General features: G+C 43.2%; 2 protein-coding genes across 3 annotated transcripts in view; one reads left to right on the top strand and one right to left on the bottom strand.

The window, feature by feature from the left end:
- LOC110966787 (polypyrimidine tract-binding protein 3-like) overlaps nucleotides 1–10,959 on the bottom strand; it is an 18,222-nt gene extending 7,263 nt beyond the window's left edge. Inside the window, 14 exon segments of the mRNA XM_022216252.2 lie at nucleotides 765–842; nucleotides 938–1,160; nucleotides 1,634–1,726; nucleotides 3,602–3,635; nucleotides 3,720–3,829; nucleotides 4,042–4,101; nucleotides 4,207–4,363; nucleotides 6,222–6,332; nucleotides 6,566–6,597; nucleotides 6,600–6,708; nucleotides 6,790–6,933; nucleotides 8,577–8,743; nucleotides 8,813–8,873; nucleotides 10,790–10,959. Coding sequence (XP_022071944.2) covers nucleotides 765–842; nucleotides 938–1,160; nucleotides 1,634–1,726; nucleotides 3,602–3,635; nucleotides 3,720–3,829; nucleotides 4,042–4,101; nucleotides 4,207–4,363; nucleotides 6,222–6,332; nucleotides 6,566–6,597; nucleotides 6,600–6,708; nucleotides 6,790–6,933; nucleotides 8,577–8,743; nucleotides 8,813–8,837 — 1,343 coding nt within the window. The 5' untranslated portion in view covers nucleotides 8,838–8,873; nucleotides 10,790–10,959.
- The window catches only part of LOC127530897 (uncharacterized), a 199,775-nt gene that overhangs the window by 28,850 nt on the left and 158,935 nt on the right, over nucleotides 1–11,990 (top strand). The gene's annotated exons all lie outside the window — the stretch shown is intronic.

Here is an 11,990-nt window from a genome sequence, read left to right on the forward strand (position 1 = left end):
GTCAAAGTCCAGACCTGAATCCAATCCAGAATCTGTGGGCAGAGCTGAAGACTGCTGTTCACAAACGCTCTCCATCCAACCTCACTGAGCTCCAGCTGTTTTGCAAGGAAGAATGGGCAAGAATTTCAGTCTCTGGATGTGCAAAACTGATAGAGACATACCCCAAGGGACTTGCAGCTGTAACTGCAGCAAAAGGTGGCGCTACAAAGTATTAATGCAAGGGGGCCGAATAATATTGCACGCCCCACTTTTCAGGTTTTTATTTGTTAAAAAGGTATAAAATATCCAATAAATTTCATTCCACTTCACGATTGTGTCTCACTTGTTGTTGATTCTTGACAAAAAATTAAAATTTTATATCTTTAAGTTTGAAGGTTGAAAAGTTCAAGGGGGCCGAATACTTTCACAAGGCACTGTATGTACATATATATGTATGTTTATACACACACACACACACACACACACACACACACACACACACACACACACACACACACACACACACACACACACACACACACACACACACACACACACACACACACACACACACACACACACACGCGCGCGAGACGTTTCATGGATTTGGATCGTGCTGCAGATGGGTCACTGATGTTAGAATCAGATTAGTTGTGATGTTGGATGGATCCATGTTGACAGCCGTAGTTCATATTAAAGCTGCAAAATCCTAATAAAATGTACTAAATGTAAACAGGATGAAGCAGAATGAGACCCAGAGGGTTTCTCTACTGATCGATACTCACTGGAAAAACTTGAAGGCTTTTACTGAGAATCCACCAGAAGAAAATAAATCCTTCAACACCTCCTCACTGACAGAGGACCTGAGACACAGAGAGACAGATTAAGCCCATATTAATTGTCCAGTGGAGTCCAACAGACCGTGAGCGGTGATGTCGTGTGATGTCGTGTGTCTTACGGGATGTTGGACAGGTGCAGCGTGGCCGAAGGAGGGAAGATGTTGTTGAAGTTTTTAGATCCCGGTTTCTTGAAGCGGTGGAGGGCGGAGCCTGAGAAGTCCCGGGTCAGCGCCTGCTCCTCCTGCCCCGCCGCCCCGCGGGGAAGCTGCACCTCCGGGTGTTTGGACAGTGTCACCCGGATCACGTTACCATGGAGACGCTGGCCATTCAGGTGGCTCATTGCTGCCGCAGGAGAAAACACGACCGGAATAAAAACGTGAGTATTTGACAGAATGAAAAGGTTTCAAAACTTCTATAAACACAAAACCTGAAGTATTGTTCAACTTCGAGACGTCCAAAAGTCTCCAGAGACTCCTAGAATTGACTTTAGGTTTCCTTCACAGACTTGTTAAAGCTCTTCAGGACATACATCCTGAATACATACATTCCTTCAAGTCTATGAAGGAACCCTGAAGTCAAAGATTCAGGAGTCTCTGGAGACCAAAGCCGAAGATCTGAACATTGCTGTCAAACTTCAACAACCAGATGAGGTTTTCTTTGTTAAAGGCTGCAGATGATCCATGAGGAATCGGTTCTACAGGTTCTACAAATTCTACTGGTTCTGCAGGTTCTACGGGTTCTACAGGGTACAGGTTCTACGGGTTCTCCTGGTTCCATCACGGTTATCATGAGATGAAGTGAATAAAAGTTGAGACCGAGCTGAGCCTGAGTAGCGTCGCTCATCTGGACGAGAGCGTTCTCCTTCTTGTTGAACAGAATCTTCACCCTCTGGACGTCTCCGTAAACACCTGGAACACACGGCGACAAGTTACCAGGATCAGACCGAACATCTGGACCAAACATCTGGTCTAAAAACCTGGACCAAACATCTGGACCAAACACCTAGACCAAACATCTGATCCAAACATCTGGACCAAACATCTGGTCTAAACATCTGGACCAAACATCTGATCCAAACATCTGGTCTAAACACCTGGACCAAACATCTGGACTAAATATCTGGACCAAACATCTGATCTACACATCTGGACCAAACATCTGGTCTAAACATCTGGACCAAACATCTGATCCAAACATCTGGTCTAAACACCTGGACCAAACATCTGGACTAAATATCTGGACCAAACATCTGAACTAAACATCTGAACCAAACATCTGATCTAAACATCTGAACCAAACATCTGGTCTAAACATCTGGACCAAACATCTGGTCTAAACATCTGGACCAAACATCTGGTCTAAACATCTGATCTAAACATCTGGACCAAACATCTGATCAAAACACCTGGACCAAACATCTGATCTAAACATCTGGACCAAACATCTGGTCTAAACATCTGGACCAAACATCTGATCTAAACACCTGGACCAAACATCTGGTATAAACATCTGGACCAAACATCTGATCCAAACATCTGGTCTAAAACACCTGGACCAAACATCTGGACTAAATATCTGGACCAAACATCTGGTATAAACATCTGGACCAAACATCTGATCCAAACATCTGGTCTAAACACCTGGACGAAACATCTGGACTAAATATCTGGACCAAACATCTGATCTACACATCTGGACCAAACATCTGATCTAAACATCTGGACCAAACATCTGATCCAAACATCTGGTCTAAACACCTGGACCAAACATCTGGACTAAATATCTGGACCAAACATCTGATCTAAACATCTGAACCAAACATCTGGTCCAAACATCTGGACCAAACATCTGATCCAAACATCTGGTCTAAACATCTGGACCAAACATCTGGACCAAACATCTGATCTACACATCTGGACCAAACATCTGATCTAAACACCTGGACCAAACATCTGGTATAAACATCTGGACCAAACATCTGATCTAAACATCTGGTCTAAACACCTGGACCAAACATCTGGACTAAATATCTGGACCAAACATCTGATCTACACATCTGGACCAAACATCTGATCTAAACACCTGGACCAAACATCTGGTCTAAACACCTGGACCAAACATCTGGACTAAATATCTGGACCAAACATCTGATCTACACATCTGGACCAAACATCTGATCTAAACATCTGGACCAAACATCTGATCTAAACACCTGGACCAAACATCTGATCCAAACATCTGATCTAAACATCTGAACCAAACATCTGATCTAAACATCTGATCTAAACATCTGGACCAAACATCTGATCTACACATCTGATCTAAACATCTGGACCAAACATCTGATCCAAACATCTGGTCTAAACACCTGGACCAAACATCTGGACTAAATATCTGGACCAAACATCTGATCGACACATCTGGACCAAACATCTGATCTAAACATCTGATCTAAACACCTGGACCAAACATCTGGACTAAATATCTGGACCAAACATCTGATCTAAACATCTGGACCAAACATCCGAACCAAACATCTGATCTAAACATCTGGACCAAACATCTGATCCAAACATCTGGTCTAAACACCTGGACCAAACATCAGGACTAAATATCTGGACCAAACATCTGATCTAAACACCTGGACCAAACATCTGATCTAAACACCTGGACCAAACATCTGATCTAAACACCTGGACCAAACATCTGATCTAAACATCTGATCCAAACACCTGGACCAAACATCTGATCTAAACATCAGGAGCAATCACATTGCTTCTTACCGAACAGGATGAAGAGGCAGTGAGGTGAGACGCTCTGCAAACACAAACAGTGTTAATAAAGTTAGATCAGACTGCTGCGCTCTGATTGGCTGCTGGCCGTGTGACGGTGACCTCTGACCTCAGGGTTCAGGTTGGACACCAGCAGCACCGAGTGGACGGTAGGGGGCTCCACCTGCAGGGACAGCCGGGGAGACACCAGGGAGCCGGGGACGGTCGCCATGGAGACACCTGAGGACACGACAGGATACTTTATTTAAAATGACACTACAGGAAACTTTATTTAAAACGAGACCTGAAAATATGTCAGGAGACTTTATTTAAAATAACATTTGAAGAGAAGAAGCTATAAAGTTTTATTTAATGTTCAGAAAAAAACTTTAAAAGTTGAAACGATCTGGACCTACCACAGTGTGTACCTGTGTGATGTCATGGTGACTCACCTGTGTGATGCTGGAAGGTGGGCGGGAACGCTGCTGCTCCGTACGGAGGCAAAGCTACACCTGAAACACGGGTAGACAGGTGGGTCATGAGCTCCGCCTCTAACCAGGTGTAATTCCCTGACCCTAAACAGATCACTGATTGTCTGGCTGAGCGTCTTCACCTACCGAAGGCGGCGGCCGGCTCCAGCTCACCGGTCGGCAGGTCGGCTCTGGTGAAGTCGCGGCTCTTGTCATTGTTGTACTTGACGTTGAGCGCGCTCAGTTTGGAGAAGTCGATCCTCAGCGTGCAGCAGCCGTTGTAGATGTTCTGACCGTCCAGAGACTGAAACACAATAGGACACCAGTAAAACCAGTAATACCAGGGATACCAGTAACACCAGTAAAACCAGTAAAACCAGTGACACCAGTGATACCAGTAACACCAGTAACACCAGTGACACCAGTATCACCAGTGACACCAGTAACACCAGTGATACCAGTAACACCAGTAACACCAGTGATACCAGTAACACCAGTAACACCAGTGATACCAGTGACACCTGTATCACCAGTGATACCAGTGACACCAGTAACACCAGTGACACCAGTAACACCAGTGATACCAGTAACACCAGTGATACCAGTGACACCAGTGATACCAGTGACACCAGTATCACCAGTGACACCAGTAACACCAGTGATACCAGTGACACCTGTATCACCAGTGATACCAGTGACACCAGTAACACCAGTGACACCAGTAACACCAGTGATACCAGTAACACCAGTAACACCAGTGATACCAGTATCACCAGTGACACCAGTAACACCAGTGATACCAGTAACACCAGTGATACCAGTATCACCAGTGACACCAGTAACACCAGTGATACCAGTAACACCAGTGACACCAGTATCACCAGTGACACCAGTAACACCAGTGACACCAGTAACACCAGTGATACCAGTGACACCAGTGATACCAGTGACACCAGTATCACCAGTGACACCAGTAACACCAGTGATACCAGTAACACCAGTGATACCAGTATCACCAGTGACACCAGTAACACCAGTGACACCAGTAACACCAGTGATACCAGTAACACCAGTGATACCAGTGACACCAGTGATACCAGTGACACCAGTATCACCAGTGACACCAGTAACACCAGTGATACCAGTAACACCAGTGATACCAGTATCACCAGTGACACCAGTAACACCAGTGACACCAGTGACACCAGTGATACCAGTGACACCAGTAACACCAGTGATACCAGTAACACCAGTGATACCAGTGACACCAGTGATACCAGTGACACCAGTAACACCAGTGATACCAGTAACACCAGTGACACCAGTATCACCAGTAACACCAGTGATACCAGTAACACCAGTGATACCAGTATCACCAGTGACACCAGTATCACCAGTGACACCAGTAACACCAGTGATACCAGTAACACCAGTGATACCAGTGACACCAGTAACACCAGTGACACCAGTATCACCAGTGACACCAGTGACACCAGTGATACCAGTGACACCAGTATCACCAGTGACACCAGTGATACCAGTGACACCAGTATCACCAGTGATACCAGTAAAACCAGTGACACCAGTGACACCAGTAACACCAGTGATACCAGTGACACCAGTGATACCAGTGACACCAGTATCACCAGTGATACCAGTAAAACCAGTGATACCAGTGATACCAGTAACACCAGTGATACCAGTGACACCAGTAACACCAGTGACACCAGTATCACCAGTGACACCAGTGACACCAGTGATACCAGTGACACCAGTATCACCAGTGATACCAGTAAAACCAGTAACACCAGTAACACCAGTAACACCAGTGATACCAGTGACACCAGTGACTCTAGTGAAACCAGTGAATAAAACGGTCTGGAGCCCTACTGGCTGCTTTGACTAGTCTGTTTCTTTTACTCTGAGAATGAATGCAGTATATATAAAGTTTTAGGGTGAAAATAAAACGTGCTGGAATTCCTCCTGACCCTGATGTAAAATTAAATCTGGAAGGTTCCGTTTACATCCACTGATGATGAAACCTGACTGTACCTGCAGCAGACCCAAACACTGGACACCAACAGAACAGGTAGGTCCCCACAGGTGTGTGCTCACTGCTGTGATGTCATGTTTGTGTGAGTGAGAGCGTGCACGTGACTCACAGCCTTGGCGTGCTGAGCGTGCACGGCGTCACTGAACTGCAGCAGAGCCTGAAACTGATTATTTCTGGTGAAGGTGATGATCTTCAACACGGAACCGAACTTACTGAAGATCTGATGGAGAAAAACAGTAAGCAAAAACACTGGTAAACAACAACAACAACAGTAAACAACACACTGCTAAACAACAACACAGCAGTAAACAAAACACTGGTAAAAAACAACATGCATCAGCAGTAAACAAAACACTGATAAACAACAACAACAGCAGTAAAGAAAACACTAAAAAACAACATCAGTAGCAAATAAAACACTGATAAACAACAACAGCACCAGCAGTAAACTACCTGCTGCAGGACCTCCAGAGTCACCGGGTAAATAAATTCTCTACGATGATCCTCAAGACAGGACTCTGACCCGGAGCGAAGCCACGCCCCTCCCCTCCAGACGCCATGCTCCCAGAATGCACTGCTGCTGCACTGATGGCCCTCTTTCAACAAACAATAAACACAATTTAATGGAGCAGTTAAATGCAGAGCTTTACTCAACAGCAACAGCTGCTGCTCCCCACCTGATTAGTCAGATTGTCAGTCTTGAGCTCACGGTGCGTGGAGTACTGAATGAAGATTGGCTGGTTCCTGACGGTGGGCGTGGCCGAGGTGTAATAGTTCACCATGGTAACGGCCGCTTCCTCCGATGCCATCTCTACGAATGCCTGAAAATCAGCCACGAAGACAATTAAATGGGTGCTAGCAGTTAGCCTTTAGCTGTTAGCTGACACAAGTTAGCTGCTACATGTTAGCAGTTAACTGCAAGCATATATGTGCTAGCTGCTATGTGCTAGCAGATATGTGTGAGCTGCTATGTGTTTGCAGTTAGCAGACAAGTGTTAGCTGCTATGTGTTTGCAGACAGCAGACATGTTAGGTGCACTGTGTTTGCAGACATGTGTTAGCTGTAGTGCATTAGCAGTTAGCAGACATGTGCTCGCTGCAATGTGTTAGTAGGTAGCAGACATGTGTTATCTGCTATGTTTTAGCAGTTAGCAGCCATGTTAGGTGTTATGTGTTAGCAAATATCTGTTAGCAGTTACCAGATATGTGTTAGCCGCTATGCATTATCAGTTAGCAGACATGTGTTAGGTGTTAAGTGTTGGCAGATATGTGTTAGCTGCGATGTGTTAGCAGTTAGCAGCCATGTATTAGCTGCAATATGTTAGCAGTTCCTAGACATGTGTTAGCTGCTATGCGTTAGCAGCTAGTAGATATGTGTTAGCTGCTATGTGTAGCAGGTAGCAGACATGTGTTAACTGCTATGTGTTAGCATGTAGCAGACATGTGTTAGCTGCTATGTGTTAGCAGCAAGCAGACATGTGTTAGCTGCAATGTGTTAGCAGACATGTGTTAGCTGCAATGTGTTAGCTGGTAGCATACGTGTGTTAGCTGCAATGTGTTAGCAGGTAGCAGACACGTGTTAGCTGCAATGTGTTTGCAGAGAGCAGACGTGTTGACTGCTATGTGTTAGCAGGTAGCAGACATGTTAGCTGCTATATGTTAGCAGAGAGCAGACATGTATTAGCTGCAATGTGTTAGTAGGTAGCAGACATGTGTTATCTGCTATGTGTTAGCAGTTAGCAGCCACGTGTTAGGTGTTATGTGTTAGGAAATATGTGTTAGCAGTTAGCAGATATGTGTTAGCCGCTATGCATTATCAGTTAGCAGACGTGTTGGGTGTTAAGTGTTGGCAGATGTGTTAGCTGCAATGTGTTAGCAGTTAGCAGCCATGTATTAGCTGCAATGTGTTAGCAGACATGTGTTAGCTGCAATGTGTTAGCAGGTAGCAGACATGTGTTAGCTGCTATGTGTAAGCAGCTACTAGACATGTGTTAGCCGCTACGTGTTAGCAAGTAGCAGATGTGTTAGCTGCTATGTATTAGCAGACAGCAGACATGTGTTAGCTGCTATGTGTTAGCATGTAGCAGACATGTGTAAGGTGTTATGTGTTAGCAGATGTGTTAGAAGTTAGCAGATATGTGTTAGCCGCTATGCATTAGCAGTTAGCAGACATGTGTTAGCTGCTATGTGTTAGCTGCTATGTGTTAGCCAGTAGCACACATGTGTTAGCCGCTATGTGTTAACAGGTAGCAGACATGTGTTAGCCACTATGTGTTAACAGATAGCAGACATGTGTTAGCCGCTATGTGTTAGCAGGTAGCAGACGTGTTAGCCGTTATGTGTTAACAGGGAGCTGACATGTGTTAGCCGCTATGTGTTAGCAGGTAGCAGACATGTGTTAGCTGCTATGTGTTAGCAGTTAGCAGACATATGTTAGCTGCTATGTGTTAGCAGGTCCCCGTTACCTGGTTCTTGGCCTTCAGCGTGATCACCTGACTAACTCGGCCAAAGGGAAGCGCTAGAGCAAGTACTTCCTGTTCAGAAACGTCACCAGGAAGCTGACGCAGGTGGAGGACCCGAGAAGGGACGCCCTGAGCACGCTCAGACACACACAGCCTCTCAGTGCCATCCACTGCAACAGAGACACAGGTGAGTCAAAGAGCTCCGCCAGGTAGACGTTCAGAAGATGGAAAGGACTCACCTGTGGACAGGTGGGAGGAGCTCATGTTCGCAGAGCAGCCAACTGAACGCAGCTCCGATTCCTGCAACAGAATGGAGATCAGACCTCAGAGACCAGGTATCGATAAGACCTCCAGGTATCGATCAGACCTCCAGATATCAGTCAAACCTCCAGGTATCGATCAGACCTCCAGGTATCAGTCAGACCTCCATGTAATAATCAGACCTCATTGATTACTCTGACAGGCTGAACTATCTTCTGGACTGAATTGATCACCTGTTTTGTTCAAAAATGTTTGCTCCAAAGATCTCCAGTTTACCGTCAGAGGAAGGAAAATAGGAAATATTCACTGAGGATGAAGAACCACCTGGAGATCCAGGTGACAGGAGACACTGCAGTGATTATTAAGTGGAGCTGAACTCTTTGGAACTTTAGAAGAACTTTAGAAGCTCTCCATGGCTGTTCCTGGTTATATTTTGGACCTGGTAACCCGTACGTCCCTCCTGGTTGATCTGAAGGTCTTCTCCATCAGGACCTTGGCTTTGGAGCAACCAGCCTGAGGAGATGAAGTTCAATCATTGACTTCTTAAAAACCTCTTTTATAGATGTAAAGTTCTTTTATTTATCCCTCTCACTGTGTGCAATCTGTCTTTCTAACCTCCTGATCTTCATCTTTTTATTTTCTCTCCAACCTCCCGCTGTGACGTCGCCCTTTAACCCCCGTGTCGTCCTGTGGGTCAAAACTGACCTGTTTCAAGTTGAAAAATGTGGAAAAAAATGATCCAAATTTACCAATGTGGACAACTTCTGATGTCCACATTTTCAACGTTTTTGGGAAATCTTTGAACATTTTTTGGTGGAAAAAAGAAATGTTAAAAAGAAATCTACCAAAATCCAGCGAATTTCACTGGATTTTGGTAGATTTTTTTTCTGAATGTTCTTAAATAAAATACTGGAAGTTTTACTGATTTATATGAAATCACTTTAGATATTTTTAGGATTTTTGGAAATATTTTTGCTCATTTTTTGAAAATATTTACAACAACTTTCTTGTCAATTTCTGGGGATTTTGTTTTTAAAATAAAACTTTTAAGGGAAACTTTTATTTTAATTTTTGGATTTTTTTCAGACAAAAAAACAATATTTCTTAGTCCCTGTAAATGAGTACAACAGGAGGGTGAACCAGCGTCTAATCAGAGATCCGTTCTGGACATTTAGTCATTTTCTGTCTCGTCTTTGTCAGTTTTCTGTTCCAGCTGCCAAACCACTTTGTGAATGTTCTTAAAGGCGCTGTACTAATAAAGTTATTATTATTATTAATAACTGATACTATGGTGATTGATGGCTGTTAATTAACAGATCTGACAGCTGTTTATGTCTCTGGTTCATCGGCAGCAAAGATCATTGATCCCTTATTGATTAGTTCTGTTTCCATGCCAACGGTCATCAGGAACCGGATAAAACCGGAGCAGGTTTAGTTTCATGTTGATCAAGAATTGATCCGCTCTGATTGATGATTGGTCACAGAGTTTATCCTCGCTTGTCTTCTCTCATCAGCATAATTAATAAAACATGGACTGTGATTGGCTACAGAAGCTTCAGGGTCATTTCCTGCGGTCCATATTTTGACATTTACAGACTAAACTCGGACGAATTCAAAGCGGTCTGCGCTGGACGCGAACACACAACTATCGCGAGATTTCAGCCAATCAAACGCGTCGCTGCGCTGTTGCTCGCGACACTTTCAACCAAAACACACGCAGAAACACGAGCGAGGAGTGGCGCGCGAAAAGGAGGACCGTTTCTGTAAACAAATAAACAACCACATCAACAACAAACAGGCGGGGAGGGGCAGCGGGGGCTCGCGCAGGTGCGATTCAGTCTCCAAGGAAACGAGACGGAAGAAGGAAGGAAGGAAGGAAAACAGCGGCGCGAAAAGAATGGCTGGAAGGTTCGGCGGAGGTTCGGGAGAGGTTCGGGAAAGTTTCCCGCGCTTACCCGTCCATGTTCCGAGTGGAGGAAGAGGAGCAGAAGAAGAAGAGCCGTTTGTGTCCGCGAGCCTCCGCAGCGACGAGATCACTTCCTGTTTGGTGACGACATGGCAGAACATGGCGGCTGGCGGACACGCCTCAGAAAAAAATAAACACTAAAGAAATAGATATTCACTTCAATAAATAAATAAAATCAATCAAACTTTACCAAAAAACGAAACATAAATTTGAAAAAAATCTCTAAAAATGTCTAATATCAGTGACAATGTTCAGGAGCGCTGTGTTTGAATAAAAACAAGAAACTGTAGCTTCAATTAAATAATAGCTCCTGTTTTTACATTCAGTTTCTGTTCTGTTTAGTTTTAGTTTTCTAGTCAAATACTTTGTTTTATGAATCTACACTTTGTGAACCTCAGTAAAATATAAATGCGGTTGAGGAATTAACAGATTTATTACAAATATATGTGATAACTTTTAAAAATAGTGTATGTTGTTGAGTGTATTTGCAGTAAACATCCTGTAAATACACAGTTTCCACTAATGAAAAGTACGATCTTTACAAAATGGTAAAAGCCATGCAGTTTAAACTTAAAAAAAAACAAGACGAATAACTTTAGAAAAGATGTGAACCTGAAACTAACAATACATGGAAAATACTGAGTACTTTAAACAAGTTGTGCTTCATAAACATTGACTTTGAATACACCTTACTATATTATATTATATTATATTATATCGATTGTCATTTTGTGTCTCGTTTTTGTTGTTTTCTGTCTAATTTTTGTCATTATTTACCTCATTTTTGTCATTTCTGTCTGATTTTCTGTCTCATTTTTTTGTCATTATTTGTCTCATTTTTGTCATTTTCTGTCTCATTTTTTGTCATTATTTGTCTCGTTTTTATCATTTTGTCTCATTTTTGCCATTTATTCTAATTTTTCATTTTTTGTCTAATTTTTTTCATTTTATGTCTTGTTTCTGACATTTTCTAACTTGTTTTTGTCATTTTGTTTCTCGTTTTTGTTGTTTCCTGTCTAGTTTTTGTCATTGTTTGACTCACTGTTGTCATTTCATGTCTTGTTTTCATTGTTTTATGTCTCATTTTATTCATTTTCTGTCTCATTTTAATATTTTTTTCTGTTTGTCATTTTCTGTCTAGTTTTTGTAATTATTGTCTCATTTCTGTCACTGATTATATGATATTATAT

This window comes from Acanthochromis polyacanthus, chromosome 18, assembly GCF_021347895.1.
Source record: "Acanthochromis polyacanthus isolate Apoly-LR-REF ecotype Palm Island chromosome 18, KAUST_Apoly_ChrSc, whole genome shotgun sequence".
Lineage (NCBI taxonomy): Eukaryota > Metazoa > Chordata > Actinopteri > Pomacentridae > Acanthochromis > Acanthochromis polyacanthus.